Source organism: Tasmannia lanceolata, unplaced genomic scaffold (genome assembly GCF_043159265.1).
Source record: "Tasmannia lanceolata isolate RefF3 unplaced genomic scaffold, GAP_Taslan_0.1 ptg000008l, whole genome shotgun sequence".
NCBI lineage: Eukaryota > Viridiplantae > Streptophyta > Magnoliopsida > Canellales > Winteraceae > Tasmannia > Tasmannia lanceolata.
The window spans coordinates 14,984,928-15,007,465 of record NW_027518685.1 but is presented as its reverse complement, the minus strand read 5'-3'; the positions used below and the strand labels follow the sequence as shown (position 1 = coordinate 15,007,465).

Genomic DNA, 22,538 nt, shown 5'->3' with positions numbered 1-22,538 from the left:
GACACCCTTAGATGAGGGTGAAGTGGCTAAAAATTAGGAAACAAAACAGGATGCTAGCCTCTCCGGTGATGGGAAGTTTTTCCTGATTTTTCGACACTTCTCCATCACCGGAGACACTGGCATCCTGGTTTTTGTATGCTGATTTTTAGCCAGTTCACCCTCATCCCCACTTGGAGACCCATGCATGAAAACAAACTCATGGCAGCCAAACGTGCCCTTAGGATAAAATACAAAATGGGTGTAAAACATATTTTACACTCGTTTTAAAGTGAAAATATAGCCATAACTTTTCTCTTACGTCTATTTTACTTAGAAATAAGCTTTAGTTCATATGGTACAAAGCCATATATCTCTCGTAAGACTAGAAAAAATCAATGAAGATCATATGCTACAGAGCCATATATCTCTCGAACAAAAATTAAGGCACATGAAAGAATAGGTAGGGACCACTTCTTCAATGGGTGCCATTTGATGGGCAACAAGGTAAATAGTTTGTCCCCCAAAAATCAAGGTCTAGGATCATCCAATGGAAATGATTTTTTGGCCCCATCAAATAGACGGTTTGGATCATCAACGGTGTAAGTCATACAATACTTCTTTGAAAAATATTGGACCATATGGGCTAAACACCAAATAAAATCTCAAATGAAAGCTGCTTGCTAAGGAATCCACAACATTCAAATTTCCCGCCTTCTAATGTCTCATATGCGCGCCAATCAAATTAAAAATAACTAAAAAACCCCTTTGGTCTCTCATATCACAAATCTGCAAAACCTACCTCTCTCTCTCTCTCTCTGAAAATGCAGAGCTCGAATCGGCCATCTTTCTTTCAAGACCTTAAAACCAGAGAGCTCAATGGATTCAGAGGTATTTGCTCTAGCTCCTCCATCGTTACTTTACTTTCCAACTTAACCTAGATCTCACATCTAATTACTGATCTACCATTTCTCTTCTCACAGTAAAAAAAAGACCTTATCTCGACGACCTATCATCAGATTCCGGTGGTCAGGGCACCGGAGTCGTGATGATCAAGCACAAAGGCGAAGTCACTCCTCCATTATCGGTCTCCTTCTGCAATGTATTATTTTCCATCTTTAATCTTAATAACAACGCTTTCAATTTTGTTCAATTCGATTTTTCCCCAATAAAACCAACTGTTATTTTCATATTTTTTATGTTCAGACTAGTAGAAACAGTCATTTTCTCGCGGTTTCGGATGAGGACGGATATGTCAGCTTCTATGACACACGTCGCAGACTTCCTTCTCTCTCTACTTGCCAGGAAAATGCAGGTCCGAGCGATCAATGTTTGTTTTCTGTAGCAAAATTAGGGTTTTTTTTTGGAATGGATAACAAAATTAGGGTTTAGGGCATTTTTTTTTTGTTTTTCTGATTTTTGGATATTTCAGAGGAAGCTAGGATCTGTGATTGGATTGCGCACAATAATGCCATTTTCGATTTATGCTGGATCAAGGTATTTCCCTTTATTTTTCTAATCTGAGTTTCTCATATTTATTTATGTCTGTATCTAATGATTCTAATCCAAATTTAAATACTACTTTGTTTTTTTATATTTCTTGTTTGCTTGCATTGTAAAATTAAAAACTCAAAATTAGTAAAGCCTTGGAAAAGGAAAAGGAAAATACCAAAAAAAAAAAAAAAAAACTATCACATATGAGATTGTTTTATGAGAAATGTTCCAACATTGGTACCCATGTCTGATACATTCTGATTAGATGAACCCAATTATCCAATTAATCTATTTGGATTCTTAAATGGTGATAATTCCTATACATTTTTTTATTAGTCTCTTGTTGGCTCTTTATCAGATGCTTATGATTGTCAGATTAGAGCTTGATTTTGCCATGTAAATGAGAGCTAGGCTAAACTTTATGCTTGATTCGGATCAATCAAAGGTCCGTCCTTCTTTTTATATTCAAATGTTTTTGCCTTTTTGGCCAATGTATTTTCATATATGTACTTATGAGTTGTGAGCTGATATTTACTCCCTAGTGATTTGATTGCATATACCCCTCTTTAGTACAGAGTTCTACATTGGCTCATACAGTTCATTGGGAGTTGCAACAGCCAATTAAGAAATTACATATAAAGAGAGGGAGTTTATGGTGCCAAAACAAGGGGAATACAAATATCAGCTAACTATATTCGTTCATGTATTATATTTCATGCCAAAGTCAACTCTGTATGTGGGCGTTTGCATGCCTATCTCTCTGTGTGCTTGTGTGTTCATGAATTGCATTTCAAGCCAAAGATTTCTGTGTCTTTTAGAATTCATATGTATGCTGTGGAAACTAGAAAGGAATACACTGTATAATGCCATTAGGCAATATTGAAATGGGGTTTTTCCCTTACTGTTTTTTATAAAGTATTTTATTAATATTCCATAGCTGGATCACTATTAGAGCTTATTCACTAAACGTAAAATGCTGGTTTGAATTTTCATGGATTAGTATTTCTGTTCCTGGCATACATTCAATCCAATTGTCATAATTCTTTTAAACTTTTTCTTATTAATTCTGAGCCATTTCTCTGGTTGCCATTTTCTCTTCCTGCATTTTTGTAAATTCATCTCTACTAACTAATGCAAAATTGTGCATTTGAAATTTCGTAAATAAATAAAAGGATTCCATCACAAAGATATAAACAATTATTTATGTTCTTTTATGCAGATAATGAGCTTATGTAGCTTTGGATTACTTTCATCATTTTCATCAGTTTGCATTCATTCGACTTTATATTTTGTTTGTTTCTTGTGCAGGATGACACCCGCATCCTTACAGCTTCTGGTGATCAAAGTGTAAGTTAGAAACTTTGATTTAGCTCTATTTGAGAGGTTTAACAGTTCATCTAGTCTTTGATATATTTTTAATCATCCCCTCTTTCTCCAACAGTGAATAAGTTAGATATTTAGCGTATGTAGAACTTAATTACTTTCTTCTGTTTTACTTTAGAAGCTTGGTTGTTCTAATATCCTTGGATGCTTATGTTGATATTATGTAGTACTTCTCACTTAGCCAAATTATGTTGGGTAAAACATAATGATTGCAATTAATGATGTAATTCACTGGTGCTTTATAGAAGTCAATACTCACACAGTGATGTTGGCACCACAAACTCAACTAGTCTTATTTTCACTAGTTCAACAACACCATTTTAAGCAATTACCATGAGAAAATGGGTCTTCCTGTTGGTTGTGCATCCAATGAAGTTTTCTTTTTGTAACAAACAAAATTATGGACTAGATTCCGCTGTCACTATTTCTCAACTGGAAGTCTTGAAGATATGTGGTTTTTGGAATCCATAGATTCACATATCTAATAAATATAAATGAGCAGTTGAACAGTTAAAGAATTTTCAGACATAACAAAAGGATGGATCTGTAGCTTCCCTGAATTGTTTACGTAGTGAATCTGTGGCTTCACTGTTAAATCTCGCCAATCTAGAATTTGCATTTGAATGTTCTATTACTGCTGCCATTTTGTTAAGCGATCAACTTTTCAAAAACTATTTTTCGCTAGGCAGTACAGATTCACAGAGCATACGGTTTTCTAATTTCTATACATTTCGGCAGATCAAGGTTTGGGATTCAGAGAAACAGAAATGCATTAATGCCATGGCGGATCACAAAGGCAGTGTGAAGTCACTGTGCTCTCATCCATCTAATCCTGGTATGCTTATGATTTCCATGTACACAATTGTTTCTTTCCAAGGAAATTTGTGTTCAGCGATTATAGATGTCTGATTGAGGAAAAGATAATTTTTGAAACAGACCTCATTGTCTCCGGCTCAAGAGATGGATCTTTTGCTCTTTGGGACTTGAGATGCACCTCTAGTCTCAAAAGTATAAGTGGTGCAACAATCTTAAAGTAGGTTTTACCATTACGATATCATTTATTGCCCTTTGTTTGATCCGAATAATTGCCACAACTTTATTCTTTTACATTGGAGTGCTAATGTGTACTAGTTCCTCTTCAGGTCAACTGCTATAGTCAAAGATGCACATGTTTTGCCTCAGAAGAAACGAGCTAGGCGTGGCAAGGTTTGTCTGCTGCCACTGTCCTTTATTGTAAAATGAATAATTACATTACCTTTTTGGCCTTTGACGCGAGTTCAATTTTTGGCCCTCTGACAGGCAGCTAACACAAGCGTTACATCAGTTCTTTATCTCAACGATGAAATTTCCATTGCCAGTGCGGGATCAATGGACAGGTTTTTGAGAACTGAAAGCTTTATGAGAATATCCTTTAATGGCATCTTAGTTAATTTTGGTAATACAGAGATAATTGTCATTCATGCTCATGATTCGTTAAAATATCCTATAGTGATGACTCATTACTACCATGCAAACAATCGCTTTTTTTAATCTTCACAGATTCTCTTGCTTGGTTTTTAATTGTCTTGCTATGCTAATTTATTTCAGTGTTGTGAAATTCTGGGACACACGCAGTTTGAAAGCCCAAATTGCTCAGACATTTCCTCATTTCGAGCCATCAAGCCTAAAGGTTAGTGGAATTAACACACTGTCTATGGCACTATATCTGAATTGTATCGATTGTTTCACAAATATTTTTCTTGGGCTGTGGCTGTCAGTTTACAATCTTGCAATTTCTAGATGCTCTTGGTCATAAAGGAACTTACTTTCTACTTCTGTTGTGGCACCTGCTCCCATTTCCTATTGTTTTGGTAATTAACTTATACAAAAGGAATAGCGAGATCATATATTTATCCATGATTGGGATTTCTTGGAGGTGTTCTTGGTTATTCAAATCTACTGAATCTCTGGTTCTTTTAAACAGTTACACATTTTCCTTATAAAGCCTATAAAATTACAAAAAATATGCGATTGTCCCTATTATACGCCAGTCTCTCAATCAAGCATAATCCCACCTAGACAGAACCTTCTCTATACTTCAAGCATGTACAAGTACAAGGAAGTTCTGATTTGTCATATTTAGCTCTGAATTTTGCTAGAGTATTTACCTTGCCATTCCCTTCGCTATATGAATGTGAAATGTGTCCAACTTGATAATATGCCATCGGCCCTGCCAAATTCCATGGTTTTTGTTGGAAGATGGCTCAGTAAACGATTAATACACTTGATTTGCTGAAAAGAAAGTGATTCTATTTGACAAATCGATGTATCCTTTGCTCCCTCGTTAAGGAAACTTCAAATCATTTATTTATCAACTGTGAGTTAGCGCAAAAAAGTTAAGTATTTGCGCAAAAAAGTTTAGTATTGTATTTTCAAAATATTTGGCACTCAGTGACTTTCCCAATCTTTCAAAGGGCTGTTGGACAGTTGGTGATCATGGCACGTGGGAGAAGAGGGTCGCATTCTCTGGTCTTTCACGCATTTTGCTGTGATTTGGGCAATTTGGAAGGAGTGCAATTGGAGGGCCTTTGATAACAGTCCAAAAGACCTTTCAAAGTGTTCTCCCATCAAAGTCTTTCACTCCTTTTGGGCCTGGTGGTGCTACCCAATGTTAAATCCTAGATTTAAGTGCTTATGGAAAATTCTGTTTCCATCAATTGTATGAATTATAAAGTATCCAGAAGGAAAGGAATTAATTTCAAGTTTTTTTTCCGGCTAAATCAATGTAACTTGAGGGAAGTGACCAAGTTTGTTATCAATACCTCATTGTTGTTTATGAACTTCATATCTTTAATGCTTGGCTCCTAAATGTTGTCAATACAGTTTGAAAACTCATATGAACTTGACAGTTGAAAAGTTTTAGTGTCTGACAGTTGATCATGCTCAATGCTTTGTCTCTGTTCAGGAAAGAGGGTTACATGGGATATCTTCCCTAACCCAAGACTCAAGCGGTGTATTTCTGGCCGCTTCATGCATGGATGATAGGTATTGTCATATCCTCTGCCATTGCTTCTAAGTACAAGTCCTGAAATAAAGGAGCATTCTCTTATAGTGTCTAACTACTTGTTTTCTGGATCTGTTAGGATTTACTTATATGATGTGCTTCAGCTTGACAAGGGTCCTGTCAAAACTTTCTACGGCAGCCAAATCAAGTCATTCTATGTAAAGGTGATCCATTAGAGCAGCAACTGGTGGTGTGAAGATCTGTAAAATCCCCAAATTGGCAATACTCCATTATTGGGGTGTGTTCAGATGGTCATGTTAATTTCTTGTTTTTCCATTATGTAATTGCAGTCGGCGATCAGCCCTGATGCAGCTCACATACTCAGCGGTTCTAGTGATGGAAATGCCTACATATGGCAGGTTCTTATTTGGTTTTCTCGAGAGCATCTTTTCTGTTTTCTGGTTATTTCTAGTTCTCATTATGATTTTTGAAAACATTATACCAGGTAAAGAAGCCCAAAGTAGGTCCCGTTGTGCTGAAAGGCCATGAAGGAGAAGTTAGTGCAGTAGACTGGTATAAGTTCTTTGACCAAAAAGACAGTTCTCAATGATTTGCTGCAATTAGAAACTGTAAAATAACTCTCTAATGCTTTATGTTTACAGGTGCCCATCTGAGACTGGAAAAATAGCAACTGCTTCAGATGATTTCATGGTGAGTATTCTCAGTCACTACAACTATTATTTTTTTATTTTATCTTTCTTTAAATCAGTCAAAACGCGATATGTATATAAGTTATTCACATTGACACATTAATACCTGCAACTAGCAAAGAACATTTACACAATATACTATCTTAGGAAATGTGTTCAGAGAAAGCATTTCTTAGCATTTGTATGCCACATGAACTTTTCTCTAGTTATTGGTAATTATTGTTTGTGCTTTATTTCAAAGGTTCGCATTTGGAATATCCAGAAAGGTGGTTGTTCAAATACAAGTTCTCCATCGTCTATCCGAAGAAGGGTAATGGCAATTCCTAGCATGGAGTGTAGAAAACTGGTCATGGACGAACCTCCACCGGACCTCACAAAAGTTGCCTTCAACAACTCTCCCTCAGATAAACCCTCAATTGGCTACGACTCACCAGTTCGAATCAAAACCCTTGAAACCAGTACGCCTGAGTCCATACAAAAGAAGATTTCTATGAGTTCTTTTCTAAAGGATGGGCTAGAAATGCAGAGGACTCCAGAAGCCGAACTGAAGAGCCCATCTTCTGTTCTGAACCCACCTCCCTCCTTGAAAAGAAGAACCATCCGAGATTACTTTCTTGCAGTGTCATGAAACTATAAGATCTGAAATTTGGTACATATACTTGATCTTGTTTCATATGGATCATTTCTCAAGTATCTTGCGAGTCTTCTTTGGATGGCAAAACTAAAGTAAGTCAATTTTTTACTCCCTTTATACAACTTATCTTTATAAGGGATTTGCTACCGTCCATCGCAGAAGGCATTTCGCGGATGGCCTGTTGCAACTGAGAGCAGCCACACAGGCTCACTTTTCAGCATATTTTGTCTTCATTCATGAGGTGGCTGCTCTCACATGCAACAGGCCATCCGCGAAATGCCTTCTGCAATGGACGCTAGCAATTTCCTTTTTATAATTCTGTTTTTTTGTTTCCAATATTTCCTTTGCATTCTATGAAATTATATGTTTGTGATTCTTGCAGGGTTGTATTTGAAATGTATAGGAGGCGCTGTGTCCCCTTGGAAGATTTTTTTTTTTTGAGAGGGATAGTATATCTTTCTGATTTTTGGTTTAATGTTTGAGAATAAAATGAGAATATAAAATAGAAAATAGATCACAGTTGGACTGTGCTGATTTTGAAGATTATAGGCATTTGGAAGCTAAATGCATCAACAGAATTATGTTTTCATTTGTACTGCCTTTTGACTCTCTTGTGGGAGCTTCTGTAAATCACATACCTTCATGTATGGATTATGGTGATGGGGTTGCAGTTGTATGAAACAGCAAAGAGAAATTCATAGCATTGGAGGAATTGGTGCCTTGGTGTCATGAAATTGTGAAACAGTAGATTTTATCTTCTGAAACCAACCATATATACATGTACATAAATAAAGCAAGGGATGCTAACATTAAAAAAAGGCTACTGATATTGGCTCTACCATGTTCTATTAATTGCACAAACTCAGCTTGTCTTTCTTTTTTGGTGTGCTTCTAAGGGCTTTTAGGGGATGTAATAACTTTTGACAGATGTTTAAATAATAAAAAACAAGTTGAGCCAACCAATTATCAAAACACAATAGTGCCGATATCAGTAGCCTAAAAATATTGGGAAGTGATATGATATGCCCCCCCCCCCCAACAGAAATAGTTAACTTTTATGCTTTTGGAGTTAATGGTTGCTTCTCCACCCATTCATAAAAGTTAACGAAAACCGTTAATAGGGGGGAAGGAAAATATCACTGCCCAAAATATTTTATATCTTATTACATTTGATTAAGGGCCTCTTTGGATGCCACCAAAATGAGTTAGTCTTTTTTCCTGTGTTGTTTGATTGGTAGGAGTGATTTTTCCGTCACCGCATTTTTTTGTCCACAGGTCTATTTTGTGTCGGCCCTAGAGATACCTAAAATTTATGCTCCTATATTTTGCCCAAATTGAGGTAAAAAATGAGGTTTCTAATTGAATTATATGAAGAGAACTTTTCGCAGTTACTAGTCTATGGCATGAGATGTCTATTTGGCACGGGGATAAAAAAACGCTCAAGTTTCCCACTAAGCTCGGCAGCCGTCGGAATTTGGATTGGATTTGGCATGCCATTCCATGTTTAGTTGCCAAAATGTATTGGACTCCCATTGATTCCCTTGGATTTCCATCATTATAGTTGAATTTTCTAGGGAATGATGCTCTCTCTCTTCCCTCTCTCTCCTCTCTCCCCATATTGATAATGACACCTCCTACTTTTTTTTCCTGCTCTCCTAGTATTTGCCGTACAACCAAACAGGCAAACACTACTACACAATTTTCCAAGGTAATTCTAGGAAAATCAAAATACTTGTCTGCTCCCTTTGACTTCCTATCCCACTACTCTCCGAGCCATTCAAGCAACCAAACGAGTGGCGTCATTTTACTTCCCTTATACTTTCTAAGAGAAATTATCTGTGGAGTTTTAAAATCAACGGCACGTGTGGAAACCTCTATCGGTTGGAGGGTTAGGATCATCCTATGGAAAAAAATTTCTCATCATCCTAACAATAGCAAATGAATGGTCTGGATTCACCGAATAATGTGAGCCCTGTTTTTTTGGGCCGTACGTGCATGTCCATCATATAAATTCTCTACAACTAAATATTGGGGTGCAGCTTGGGCCGGTCCCAACCCTGATCCAGCGGGTTCAACCCTATTTTTACCAGGTGGGTTGGGTAAGGGCTGAGCCTCTTTGGCTGAGGCTCGCTTTGGGTTGGGTTAGGGTTGATGTTATGCTACTTTTATTTGGGCTAGGGTTCACCTCAACCGGACCCAACCCGGTCAAGAGTTGCACTCCAACTTAATATGGAAGTTGAAGGTGAAAAGTAGACTATGAAAATGCAGGGTGAAAAATGTGAGCTGAAAATATGGAAGTTTTGAAGTGAAAAAATAAACAGCATTCCGAGTATCTTCCATAACTACAAATTTTGGTTTCTAAATAGTTCATATTATCTTCATGGTTTGTCTTATAAATATCTATTAGGGTTCATTGAACTGTTGGAATGTGCAATGCATTGCCTTCCCTTCTCTTTGGACTCTTGCATTCTCATCAGACTCTGTTGAAAACCAAACAATTACATGCCATAGCCATTGCTTCAGACTGCTCTAATGACCCTTTCTTCGCAACCCATATCCTACGTTTATACGCTTCTAACGATGATCTTGTCTCTGCTCGCCACTTGTTTGATAAAACTCCCCACAGAAGTGTGTATCTATGGAACTCTATAATTAGAGCTTACGCTCGACGCCACGATTTCAATAACGCGTTCTCTCACTTCAACCAAATGTTAAATTCCAACAAAAAACCTGACAACTTCACCTTTGCTTGTATATTGCGTGCATGCTCTGAAAAATCTGATATGACCAGAGCAAAAACAGCTCATGGCAGTGTGGTTGTGTCTGGTTTAGGATCAGATTCCATATGTGGTAGCACCCTCGTGAGTGTTTATTCGAAATTTGGTCTTGTCGATGAAGCTTATCGAGTTTTTAGTGGAATGACTCAACCAGATTTGGTTTCATGGAATACGATGATCTCTGCTTATGGGTATGGCGGACTTTGGCATAAAGGTCTTGAATTGTTTAGTAAGATGCAAAATTCGCGGATAAGGCCAGACGGGTTTACTTTGGTTGGATTGCTTTCATGCCTCTGTTATCCAAGCTTGCTCGAAATCGGTATAGGAATTCATGGCCTTTGCTTGAAAAATGGTTATGATGCTAGTGCGCATGTGGGAAGTGCACTTGTGAGTATGTACTCTAGGTGTAGTTGCTTGAATTCGGCATATCGAATTTTTAGCAGCTTTTCTAAGCCTGATTTAGTTATATGGTCCGCTTTGATTACTGGGTTTTCGCAGTGTGGGGAGTGTGAAAATGCCCTCATCTTATTCATGGAAATGAATATCTCAGGTAAAAGACCAGATCATATCTTAATTGCTAGTGTACTATCAGCTTGTGCCAGGTTGGCAAGTGTTGGTCCGGGTAAGGAGATCCATGGTTACACTTTCCGCCATGGAGGCGAATTAGAAGTTACGGTTGCATCTGCTCTCGTAGATATGTATTCAAAGTGTGGTTTTGTTGGATTGGGATTTCGAGTTTTCGCAATGATGCAAGAAAGAAATGTAGTAGCGTATAATTCTATTATTTCAGGTCTTGGTTCGCATGGACTTGGCCATCGTGCAATCAAAATGTTTGATGAGATGCTGGATAAGGGATTTAAACCTGATCACTCAACATTTTCTGCCCTCCTCTGTGCTTGCTGCCATGCCGGGCTTGCTAAAGAAGGCAAATGTTTTTTCAAAAAAATGGAACATGAATTTGGTGTCACACCAGGGACTGAGCATTATGTATACATGGTGAAGCTTCTTGGGATGGTAGGAGAGTTGGAAGATGCTTACAACCTTATCCAAACGATGCCCACATATCCGGATTCAGGTGTTTTGGGTGCGCTATTATCAGGGTGTAGCATTAATGGTAATTCTAAGTTGTCTGAAATTGTAGCCCCTCAGCTCTTTGAGATTGAACCAGAGAGAACTGCTTATAAAGTCATGCTTTCTAACATATATGCTGCGGATGGGAAATGGAATGATGTGATGAATTTGAGAGATGACATAAGGGAAGGGGGGCAGAGGAAAACACCAGGGCTTAGCTGGATTGTAGAGGGTAATTTCTAATTCTGAAACTGTGATATTGAAATTGACAACTTGTTTATATTGGTTCCATCATAGGGTTGAGTTAGGAAGATTGCATTTCAAATGTAGTAGAGATAAGAGTTGCTTCACCAAGTGGAGGTAACCGTTCTGTAGATCATACCAATTAAGGCGAGAGCTCTAATTGGACGGAAAGAAAATTCCCCAGATAAACCGGTACAGTTTATAGCAAAATTTGTTCAATATCTCCTGTAAAAAGATATATTCATTTTGTTTAAGATAATAAATTTGATAGCGTCCTGTCTTACCCTAGCTTGACTGCCAAAATTGGTGAAAACTGTAGTAGAGATATTATCCAATACTTGTTTGAAGCATGAGTATTGTGACAGTATTACAACAAAATTCAGCTTGAGTGACTTGACTGGATTGAATGTAAGCATCCTCATCCATATCATATCTTGCCTATAAAACATATACGGCAGAAATAAGCTATTGTTTATGAAAAATAAAATATAGTTCTTGCATAGTCTATGCGCTATAAAACATATACGGCAGAAATAAGCTATTGTTTATGAAAAATAAAATATAGTTCTTGCATAGTCTATGCGTTTTACATGAGATTGCATGAAAACCTCTCGAGTTATACTGCAAGGATTTTGTCGCTGTCCCTTAACGAGATTGGCTATTGAGCACATGGTGATTTTGTCGCTGTCCCTTAACGAGAGAACCAGTGGTGGAGGCAATGACGACAGAGGTGTTGATGATATAAATATTGATGCTGTTGATGGTGGTGGATCAGCACTGATTGCCTCTATATTTCAGGCAGGTAGGGAAGCAGACATATTTTTGGTTCTTTTAGCCCTTCTTTTTTTATTTTTTTATGTCAATTCTCTTTGAGATTGCATAGCATTAGCAAGTCTGTATTTTCTTTTGGATTTTACCTTTTCAGATTTTGGATATGGGAGTTTTGTCTATGAGGCCCGTCACTTTATATGATTCTTTGTAGGTTTGGTTCTGGGTTTTTAGTCTTATTGAGTTTTTTAAAAGCATTGAATAGGGCCATTGCTTATTATTATTATTATTAATTATTATTTCTGAAACATATACGGCAGAAATAAGCTATTGTTTATGAAAAATAAAATATAGTTCTTGCATAGTCTATGCGTTTTCGATGAGATTGCTTGAAAACCTCTCGAGTTATACTGCAAGGATTTTGTCGCTGTCCCTTAACGAGAGAACCAGTGGTGGAGGCAATGATGACAGAGGTGTTGATGATATAAATATTGATGCTGTTGATGGTGGTGGATCAGCACTGATTGCCTCTATATTTCAGGCAGGTAGGGAAGCAGACAGATTTTTTGTTCTTTTAGCCCTTCTATTCTTTTTTTTTTATGTCAATTCTCTTTGAGATTGCATAGCATTAGCAAGTCTGTATTTTCTTTTGGATTTTACCTTTTCAGGTTTTGGATATGGGAGTTTTGTCTATGAGGCCCGTCACTTTATATGATCTTTGTAGGTTTGGTTCTGGGTTTTTAGTCTTATTGAGTTTTTTAAAAGAATTGAATAGGGCCATTGCTTATTATTATTATTATTTCTGCAGATGGGCCGGGGTTTCATTATCAGTATTGGTGATGTTGATTACATTGATATATGTGACTGTATGAAGGGAATGTTTGGGTGAATGGGATGGATGTGGTTGTGAAGAGGATGAGGAATGAATAGGATGGGCCATGACGGCTTCAGGCAGAGATGACGCGCTTGGGGACATTCCGCCAAAAGACTGCATTGCCGCCACTGTGTTTTGATTAGGTAAAGGAGGAGAAGCCGCTGATCTACATGTATGTTCCCAAGGGCAGCCTTCTCTATCTACTATGAGGTGGGTGCTCGGTAACGTGTCCACACTCACCCCCTTTGCTTCCAGAAAAAAAAAAAAAAAACAAAAGTTGATGATACTTCTTCAAATAAAAACCTTAAAAGGACCTTAATTCACCCCCATTTGTGATCTCATCTGTTGATCAAATCAGAGTCGTTTTTCTTTCGTACTTTAGCTGGATTTACATGTTTGTTCAAGATGGGATTCAATTACTTCTAATTCTAAGATGCTCTGTGCCTCCACCTCTCTTCGATTTCCATTCGAAGGCACCTGATCGTCGCTTTCGCAATGACAAACCTTTATCCGGGTAAATTTCTCACTCTCATTTATTGATTTAGTTTTTTCTTTCTATTGAACATTTACGTTGCCGTGTTAGTCTTGATTCTTGAATTTGGATTTTGTTACTATGTTCTTTCTATTGTATGTCTTCTTTTGTACCACATGTTAGACAAATTCCCAACGGCGGCTTCTCTGCGCAGATAGATGGGGTTTTGCAAAGGGAAGATGAAGTCTACAATAGTAGTTGGATGTAAAATCTCCCCTATTTTTTTCATGCCATCTCTCCAAGGTAAAAAAAAACTAATTTTCCTTCAGAAAATTCAAGTTACTGTTGTAATTGTGCTAAATATGGGGTGAACTGTCTGGTTTTGCAAAAGATATGAGATCTTTCAATCCGATAATTGCTTTTACTTTGTGGAAGTTTTATTTTTCAACCTTACAATTTACAGAACTCTGAGTTATTGATTTTTATCTGCATTCCATTAACTGATGTTTGGTATCCTGTTTGCTATATCATATGTCATCCGTGCTCAACAATTTGATTTCAACAGCACTTCTTTAAATGTTGGCATATATTTTGATGATTTCTGAGTTGTTTGGCATGTGATATGAAACTGAATTTAAGAGTTAACAGATGCAAGGAAGGATAGATATTGACACTTAGATAAGTTACATTACACTAGGCAGTACCCACCAACAGGCACATCTCTCTCCGAATTCCAAAGCAACTTTTCCAAACATTGAATGACCTTTTTATTTGTAAGAGTCACAGGAAGACCACCCATGTTAATTGGAGCAAGGTTTTAAATTTTGTCCAAAATCCAAAATTTCGGACTGAAATTTCAGATTTTAGTGAGGACCGAAACCGAAACGTTCTAAAACTGAAATTGCCGAAATTTACCAAAGTTCGGTCGAAATTTCAGCCATTTTGCCCGAAATTTCAGTGAGCGCCCGTTACCGAATTTCGGCCGAAATTTTGGGATTTCGGCTAAAATTTCAGTTTCAGATAGGACTGAAATTTAAAACCTTCATTTGGAGAAAGCCCTCTATATTAATTTGATGCTTTCTCCAATTTTAGGGGGGTGGGATTCTCAAATGCTAAAGTAACCCATTTGGTATATGATGTTTTTTCTTTCGAAAGCCAATCACACAAAATGTCAAAGCTACTTTTATGTAGCTCTAACAATGACCCTACCCAAGTGTAAAACTCATAACGTTATTTCTTCTATATATTTTTTACATTAATCAATTTTCAAATTTTCCAGTTTTAAATAACAGCCAAACCGTGGATCGCACGGTTGGTCCCGCTAGTATTAATAATAAGGGATTTGCTAGGGTCCATCTTTTGTCTCCATTCACGAGGTGGCTGGTTTGAAATGCAACAAACCAGCTGCGAAATGCCTTTTGCAATGGACGCTAGCAATTCCTTAATAATAAAAATGACACCCATAAAAAATTATGTTTTGCTTGTTTTTGTACTTTAAAAATGGCCGGCATGGCGTAGAAACCTCTATAGGTTGGAGGGTTAGGATCATGCTATGGAGAAGATTTTCTGAGACCCTATCTACATTAGGCCCTAACAATAGCAAATGAATGATTTGGATTCACAGAATAATGTGAGCCTCTGTTTTTTTGTGCTGTACGTGCATGTCCATCATATAATTCTCTACTACTAAATATTGGGGGGTGCAGATTGGGTCTGTCCCAACCCAAATCCAGCGGGTTCAACCCTATTTTTACTAGGTGGGTTGGGTAAGGGCTGAGTCTCCTCGGCTGAGGCTCACTTTGGGTTGGGTTAGGGTTGTTGTTGTGCTACTTTTATTTGGGCTAGGGTTCACCGCAACCGGACCCAACCCGGTCCCAGTTGCACTCCAACTTAATATATAGTGCATCTAATCCAAATGGAACCGATTAGATGGGAGGTGAGGAAGTAAACTATCAAAGTGGAGGGTAAAAAATGTGAGCTGAAAATATGGAAGTTTTGAAGTGCAAAATGTAGACAGCATTCCGCGTATCTTTCATACCGTTAGTTTGTCAGAACTAAAAATTCTGGTTTCTAAGCTGTTCATGCAATCTTTATGGTTTGTCTTATAAATATCTATTAGGGTTCATTGAACTGTTGGAATGTGCAATGCATTGCCTTCCCTTCTCTTTGGACTCTTGCATTCTCATCATACTCTGTTGAAAACCAAACAATTGCATGCCATAGTCATTGCTTCAGACTGCTCTAATGACCCTTTTTTCGCAACCCATATCCTACGTTTATACGCTTCTAACGATGATATTGTCTCTGCTCGCCACTTGTTTGATAAAACTCCCCACAGAAGTGTGTATCTATGGAATTCTATTATCAGAGCTTACACTTGACATCATGAATTCAATAACGCGTTATCTCTCTTCAACCAGATGTTAAATTCCACCACAAAACCTGACAACTTCACCTTTGCTTGTATATTCCGTGCCTGCTCGGAAAAATCTGATATGACCAGAGCAAAAACAGCTCATGGTTGTGCGGTTGTGTCTGCTTTAGGATCAGATTCCATATGTGGTAAGACCCTTGTGAGTGTTTATTCGAAATTTGGTCTTGTTGATGAAGCTTATCAAGTTTTCAGTGGAATGACTCAACCAGATTTGGTTTGATGGAATACGATGATCTCTTCTTATGGGTATTGCGGACATTGGCATAAAGGTCTTGAATTGTTTAGTAGGATGCAAAATTTGGGGATAAGGCCAGACGGGTTTACTTTGGTTGGATTGCTTTCATGTCTATGTGATCCAAGTTTACTCGAAATTAGTAGAGGAATTCATGGCCTTTGTTTGAAAAATGGGTATGATTCTAGCACGCACATGGGTAGTGCACTTGTAAGTATGTACTCTAGGTGTATTTGTTTGAATTCAGCAAATCAAATATTTAACAGCTTCTCTAAGCCTGATCTAGTTACATGGTCTGCTTTGATTACTGGGTTTTCCCAGAGTGGGGAGTGTGAAAATGCCCTTGTCTTATTCATGGAAATGAATAAATCAGGTAAAAGACCAGATCCTATCTTAATTGCTAGTGTACTTTCAGCTTGTCCCCGATTGGCAAGTGTCGGTCCAGGTAAGGAGATCCACGGTTACACTTTCCGTCATGGAGCCGAATTAGAAGTTGTGGTTGCATCTGCTCTTGTAGATATGTATTCAAAGTGTGGTTTTGTTGGATTGGTATTTCGAGTTTTTGCAATGATGCCAGAAAGAAATGTAGCAGCGTATAATTCTATTATTTCGGGTCTTGGTTCGCATGGAGTTGGGCATCATGCAATCGAAATGTTTGATGAAATGCTGGAGAAGGGATTTAAACCTGATCACTCAACATTTTCTGCCCTTCTCTGTGCTTGCTGCCATGCCGGGCTTGCTAAAGAAGGCAAATCTTTTTTCAAAAAAATGGAACATGAATTTGGTGTCACACCAGGGACTGAGCATTTTGCATTCATGGTGAAGCTTCTTGGGATGGTAGGAGAGTTGGAAGATGCTTACAACCTTATCCAAACGATGCCCACATATCCGGATTCAGGTGTTTTGGGTGCTCTATTATCAGGATGTAGCATTAATGGTAATTCTAAGTTGTCTGAAATTGTAGCCCATCAGCTCTTTGAGATCGAACCAGATAGAACTGATTATAAAGTCATGCTTTTTAACATATATGTTGCGGACGGGAAATGGAATGATGCGATAAATTTGAGAGATGAGATGATGGAAGGAGGGCAAAGGAAAACACCAGGGCTTAGCTGGATTGTAGAGGGTAATTTCTATTTCTAAAATTGTGATATTGAAATTGACAAACTTTTTTATATTGGTTCCATCATTGGGTTGAGTTAGGAAGATTGCATTTCAAATGTAGTAGAGATAAGAGTTGCTTCACCAAGTGGAGGTAACCGTTCTGTAGATCATACCAATTAAGGCCAGAGCTCTAATTGAACGGACAGAAAATTCCCCAGATAAACCGGTACAGTTTTTAGCGAAATTTCTTCAATATCTCCTGTAAAAAGATATTTTCATTTTGTTTTAGATAATAAATTTGATAGCGTCCTGTCTTACCCTAGCTTGACTGCCAAAATTGGTAAAAAATGTAGTAGAGATATTATCCAATACTTGTCTGAAACATGATTATTGTGACAGTATTACAACAAAATTCAGCTTGAGTGACTTGACTGGATTGAATGTAAGAATCCTCATCCATAGCATATCTTGCCTATAAAACATATATGGCAGAAATAAGCTATTGTTTATGAAAAATAAAATATAGTTCTTGCATAGTCTATGCGCTATAAAACATATACGGCAGAAATAAGCTATTGTTTATGAAAAATAAAATATAGTTCTTGCATAGTCTATGCGTTTTCAATGAGATTGCATGAAAACCTCTCGAGTTATACTGCAAGGACTGCCCGCAACTTATAACTTCAGGGTTAAAAAATAAAACCCTACAGAGGAATGATAACGTGAAAGTTCTCTTTGAATATAATGGCAATACAGGCTCTTTTTTAGTTAGGAACTATTTACTTTTAGCTTAAATCACCATTTTGTTGTTATAAAAACATATTTATCCATTATAAACATGTTCCATTGCCATTTCTCCAATTTAACATTCGGACCTCACAATTGTGGCTCAATCGTTGAGGCTTTGTTTCTCAACCTTGAGGTCGCAGGTTCTATCCCAGCTTATCAACAAAAAAAAAAAAAAACAGTCGGACCTCACACAAGGAGAGGTATATGGTGGACCTCTTTTCAGAAAGTTAAATCAATCATGGAAAATTGCAAGATCAAGGATAGTGTATAAGCAACTTTGAAATGTTTTTGAACTGAAGGAGAACACAGAAATCACAAGTATTATTGCTTTGTAGTTGGGGAAGCTAAGGGATCATTTGCAAAATGCGCCGCCAGTTAAAATGTGGGAGACCTTATAAATTAATCTCTCATTCTCACTTGTCCAACTTGTAGATGTCAAATTTCAATTATTTTAGATTGCAATAACTTTGTGGAGGATTTCTTTGGACATGTTTTACAGAAGTTGGCAAAAGGAACGAGTAGAATACTGAGCATTTGAAATCCTGTTTTGTATATATTTTTTGGGGTGTGATAAATCGACTCTCATATATCTTAAATCGACCCCCCATGTGTCTATCTCTCTCCTCTTTCTCTCTCTAACCCAGAGGAAAGAGAACGACACATAGGGAGTCGATTTATCACTGCCCTATTTTTTTTGCAGTCTATGATGGTATTAAGGCTAGAACAAAGACGAAAGATTCTTAAAATTACAAACAACAAAGAGATGATTCCTATAAACTTTCCAAAAACACTCAAGTGATGTAACATAATTTTTGAACCTTTATTTTCATTAGAAGAGAAAGAGAAGAAAAAAACCAATGACCCATTAAACCAGTCCATGAACTCTATAGCTGATGGGGCAGACATCAATTCTTTTGCATGTACGCTTACTGTTCATTGTGGAAGGGGTGATAAACCTTACCAGCAGGATGTGTGCGAGCTCGTAGTTATTTGCACCTCTATTGGGTCTTAACTTCTAAGAACAATAATCAAGCAATGGTACCAACTCCAAAAATTTTAAAGTGAAAGGTAATCTGTTCTATTTAGGGGTGTTTCCCCTAACAGTTTTAAGTAGACACAGATATTTTAAGCTCAAAACTGCCCCATCTTCGAGTTCAGTCCTTCCTTTAGCACATGAAAAGTGACAGTAAGATCCTCCAATTTAGGGATCGACCTGTGCCATAGAACTTTTCCTGATTAGTTTTTGTATCGTCAGCATGCCACAATTGTTTCAAATTCGGATGGAACGCAAGGACAAGCTGGATTTTCTGCTAGAGAGAAACCTATTTCTTATTAGTGTTGAATGTTGCTTGCTTGCTGAAAAATCTTTACGTGATAGGGCAATGCGCGAGCACCCTATTAATAGGGTGTCATTACCTTTCCACACCATCTGATATCCAATGTTTTTATAATACTCAACTCAACTCAACAAAGCCTTTGTCCCAAACTAGTTGGGGTCGGCAATGTTTCTATAATACTGTATGACAGAAAAAAAAAATAGAGAACCACACAATTGAACTGATAATATTCTCTTTCATTTATTTTTTCTCTTAATACCATGCTCTATAGAGCTACAACAACAACAACAATTGAGAGATGATTCATATAAGCTTACCTATAAATACAAAAAGCTAGTACTGGTTCATAAAACAACAGCTGGTCAAGAACTCAAGTCATATGACCCTCAAGCCCCATGGACCTTATTTTACACAATCTAAGAAAGAAAAGATAAACAATTCATTGCTGAAATCAACATACCATTTCATGAACTCACTATCTGAAGAGGCACGGATCATGTTTTCCTGGATGCACGGAGATTTTCCAACATACCCGTAGTGATATAACTTATATGTGCTATGTGTCTGATCTTGTAGTTATCCTCGCCTCCGTCAGGTCTCAACCTATATTCATGATCATCGAGTAAAGGCAGCAAGTCCAACTGTCGGAGTGTGGTGACATACTGCAATCCTTCGGGAAGCAACCTCAGTTTCAAACAGTTGTGTAAATGCAGGCGCTTTAACCTTGGCATTGCTCCCTCTTCTACCTCAGTCCATTCCTCTAGAACATGAGATGCAATACTTAAATCTTCCAAATTTGGAAACCCACCTGCACTGCAGAACTCTCTCCCTATTTGTTTCGCATCGTGAGCATGCCACAGACACAGAATTTTCAAATTGGAAAGCAGCTGAAGTACTGAACCTGGATTTTCAGATAGATGAGAGAAGCCTAGTCTCAATTTTGTTAGGTTTTCCATTGAGATAAACCAGTTGGGCATCCTCTCTAGTTTCCCTTCTAGACGAAGTTTTCTAAGAAGTGGTGGGGGCGAAAATTCATCTACGTGGAGGGTTGATTCCGTGCGGAACCGTTTTTCTCCTTCCAGAGACAAAGAAATAAGTCCCCCCATGTTTTTGATAGAGGCATATAGCTCACTTGCGTGATCCTCTGACACATCCATCACTCCCAGCCTTCTGAGTTGGGTCAAGCTGCTTAACTCTTTGGCGATGCCACCGCCTGCATATAAACCGGTGAGAGTTTGGAGATTCGTCAATCTCATAATTCCTGCAGGCAACCTCATCCCACTAACACTGAAATTCTTGAACATTTTCAGATGCCTTAGTCGTATAAGATTCAAAACATTGATGGATAATACTGTTAACTTCCCACACCATCTGATATCTAATGTTTCTAGGTTTCGGAGGTTACCAAGACTCTCTGGAAGCTCATTTAAGTCTGATTTTTTCAATCCCAAATACCTCAGGTGTATCAGATCTCCCACTTCACTGGGTAAACTGTTAATCTTAATCTCTTCCAGATCCAACACCCGCAACAATTTGACACCATAAAACACAGACTTCAAGCAACTCCACGAGTCCCCAGAAAGCCCGTTGATCCCAAACACAAATAGTGATCGAATCGGCAGATTATTCAAGTTGGGTGGAAGGTTTTTACTATTGCCATGAATCGAAACACGATGAGCATTATGAGGGATTTGGGTATCATAACTTACACAGGCAGTAATAAAATTTTCTTCCTCTGTCATACGGAGACACAGTTCACGATATTGGTTGGTGACTTTGAATTTGGTCCTGGTATACAAATTTTTTTCATCCAATTGAAGCATTCCCATGCTAATCAATTTCTCAATATACTCTTCAGCTACAGTCTCCACAACGGATCCTTCTCGTTCATGTATTAGTCCTTCTGCGGCCAACAGCCGAACCAGTCTCCCTTTCGGTATCCAATAGTACTCGGGGAAAATACAACAGTACATTAAGCATGATTTGAGGTAATAAGGTAACTTTCTATAGTTCAGCATGAAAGAAGAACAGCCTTCCTCACCTCCATCAGCATCAGAAGTAGTGGTGTTTGGCAGAGATTTCCTATCTAAGATACAACAGTACATAAAGCAGTATTTGAGGTAATAAAGAAAATTTATATAATTCATCATGAAATAGAAACACCCATCCTCACCTCTGCTCTTATCTTCTTTTTTACCTGTATCTGTGGTGTCTGGGAGAGATTTTTTACCTAAAATTTCGACGAGCCGTGCTTCGATATTCTCCAATTCTGTCACAAAGGGAGCATTCAACAATGATGTATCGTGCCCGTCTAGGCTATACTTCTGAATGATGAATTTATCAATACAATCATCTGCATCATGGACTATATTTCTTAGTTGGTGCACCCAATCTGGAAGTTCTTTACTTTTTTCTGCATTTCCTAAGAAGCATAGAATCTCTTCGAGTTTTTGCTTGAGTTGGTTGATTTGATCTCTCATATCTGAAATGATCTCCCCCTCTTCCAACAACAGAAAATTCAATCTTTGTATGAAGAAATTCAGTAAAGCTTCTGCCATCTTCCAAGAAAGAAGAGAATAAAATGAGAGGAAATTCAGATATTCTCTTGTACAAAATCAGAGGCTTTATATCTCTTTAGCATATCAGAAAGTGTTGCAATAAATAGAGTTCCTACTGTAATTAACCAAGCTCACCATGAACTATCTTTGTTTTCTTCACAAAAAGAAAGGCACCCAATGACATATTCCTGAAGAGGAAACCAAAGATTTCTTGTCTTATATGAAATCAGAAGCCTTATGGCTCTAAGAAATGAGAAAGGGTGCAATATAATGACATATAGAATTCTAATATTCAAGCTTACAATTGGAATTACTCCTTGTTTTGCCCTATTGTCTTCCAATTCAATGCATGGAAGTTTCCTACTGTCCACCATTGAAACCAAGGTAAAAAATATAGCTTCCCCACTTAAAAAAATAAACTAGTACTCAATGCAAGTCTCTCACTTAAAATACAGGTACCAATGAGAGTATCCTAACTACTAAAATACATTTTCCATAAAGATAAGGGTGAGATGCATAGTCACAAATATCTAACCTTTTCTAGATGTTGCGATTTTATCACGACATTTTGATAAAACGACAAAAATCCGAAGGAATAATCCATTTCTCTTCCATACAGGGACTTGGAAAGCTCAAATTGTTTGCCAAGCTTTCATTGCTTAGATAGACGATTAATGATAAGCAGCTGAGCCCCTAGGG

At 37.7% G+C, this 22,538-nt stretch overlaps 3 protein-coding genes and 1 pseudogene across 5 annotated transcripts; 3 read left to right on the top strand and 1 right to left on the bottom strand.

Annotated features, from left to right (window-relative positions):
- Window positions 1–705: 705 nt before the first annotated feature.
- Window positions 706–7,883, top strand: LOC143883285 (Transducin/WD40 repeat-like superfamily protein). Its single transcript, XM_077386630.1, has 17 exons — window positions 706–867; window positions 960–1,078; window positions 1,183–1,291; window positions 1,409–1,473; window positions 2,779–2,817; window positions 3,592–3,688; window positions 3,790–3,886; window positions 3,996–4,059; window positions 4,153–4,229; window positions 4,441–4,522; window positions 5,798–5,877; window positions 5,976–6,060; window positions 6,187–6,255; window positions 6,342–6,409; window positions 6,499–6,547; window positions 6,788–7,272; window positions 7,563–7,883. Exons 1-16 carry the CDS (start codon window positions 801–803, stop codon window positions 7,172–7,174), a joined length of 1,554 nt encoding a protein of 517 aa, XP_077242745.1. The 5' UTR covers window positions 706–800; the 3' UTR covers window positions 7,175–7,272; window positions 7,563–7,883.
- Window positions 7,884–9,213: 1,330 nt separating this feature from the next.
- On the top strand, window positions 9,214–11,542 carry LOC143884515 (Tetratricopeptide repeat (TPR)-like superfamily protein). The gene has a single exon (XM_077388140.1). The coding sequence runs from the start codon at window positions 9,607–9,609 to the stop codon at window positions 11,269–11,271; it is 1,665 nt and encodes a 554-aa protein (XP_077244255.1). The 5' UTR covers window positions 9,214–9,606; the 3' UTR covers window positions 11,272–11,542.
- Window positions 11,543–11,693: 151 nt separating this feature from the next.
- Window positions 11,694–17,510, top strand: LOC143884516 (putative pentatricopeptide repeat-containing protein At1g64310 pseudogene; annotated as a pseudogene). Its single transcript, XR_013252950.1, has 5 exons — window positions 11,694–12,584; window positions 12,708–12,759; window positions 12,848–13,427; window positions 13,569–13,688; window positions 15,806–17,510. The product of XR_013252950.1 is annotated as a putative pentatricopeptide repeat-containing protein At1g64310 pseudogene (transcript).
- A 1,986-nt stretch (window positions 17,511–19,496) lies between these two features.
- Window positions 19,497–22,228, bottom strand: LOC143883284 (putative disease resistance RPP8-like protein 4). 2 transcript variants are annotated; one of them, XM_077386629.1, is made up of 3 exons: window positions 22,142–22,228; window positions 21,975–22,027; window positions 19,497–21,839 (listed from the first exon to the last, which is right to left on the bottom strand). In XM_077386629.1, exons 2-3 carry the CDS (start codon window positions 21,975–21,977, stop codon window positions 19,776–19,778), a joined length of 2,067 nt encoding a protein of 688 aa, XP_077242744.1. In that variant the 5' UTR covers window positions 21,978–22,027; window positions 22,142–22,228; the 3' UTR covers window positions 19,497–19,775. The 2 variants fall into 2 exon arrangements, with proteins under 2 accessions (XP_077242744.1, XP_077242743.1); XM_077386628.1 differs by lacking the exon at window positions 22,142–22,228 and having other exon boundaries at window positions 21,975–22,110.
- Window positions 22,229–22,538: the final 310 nt, after the last annotated feature.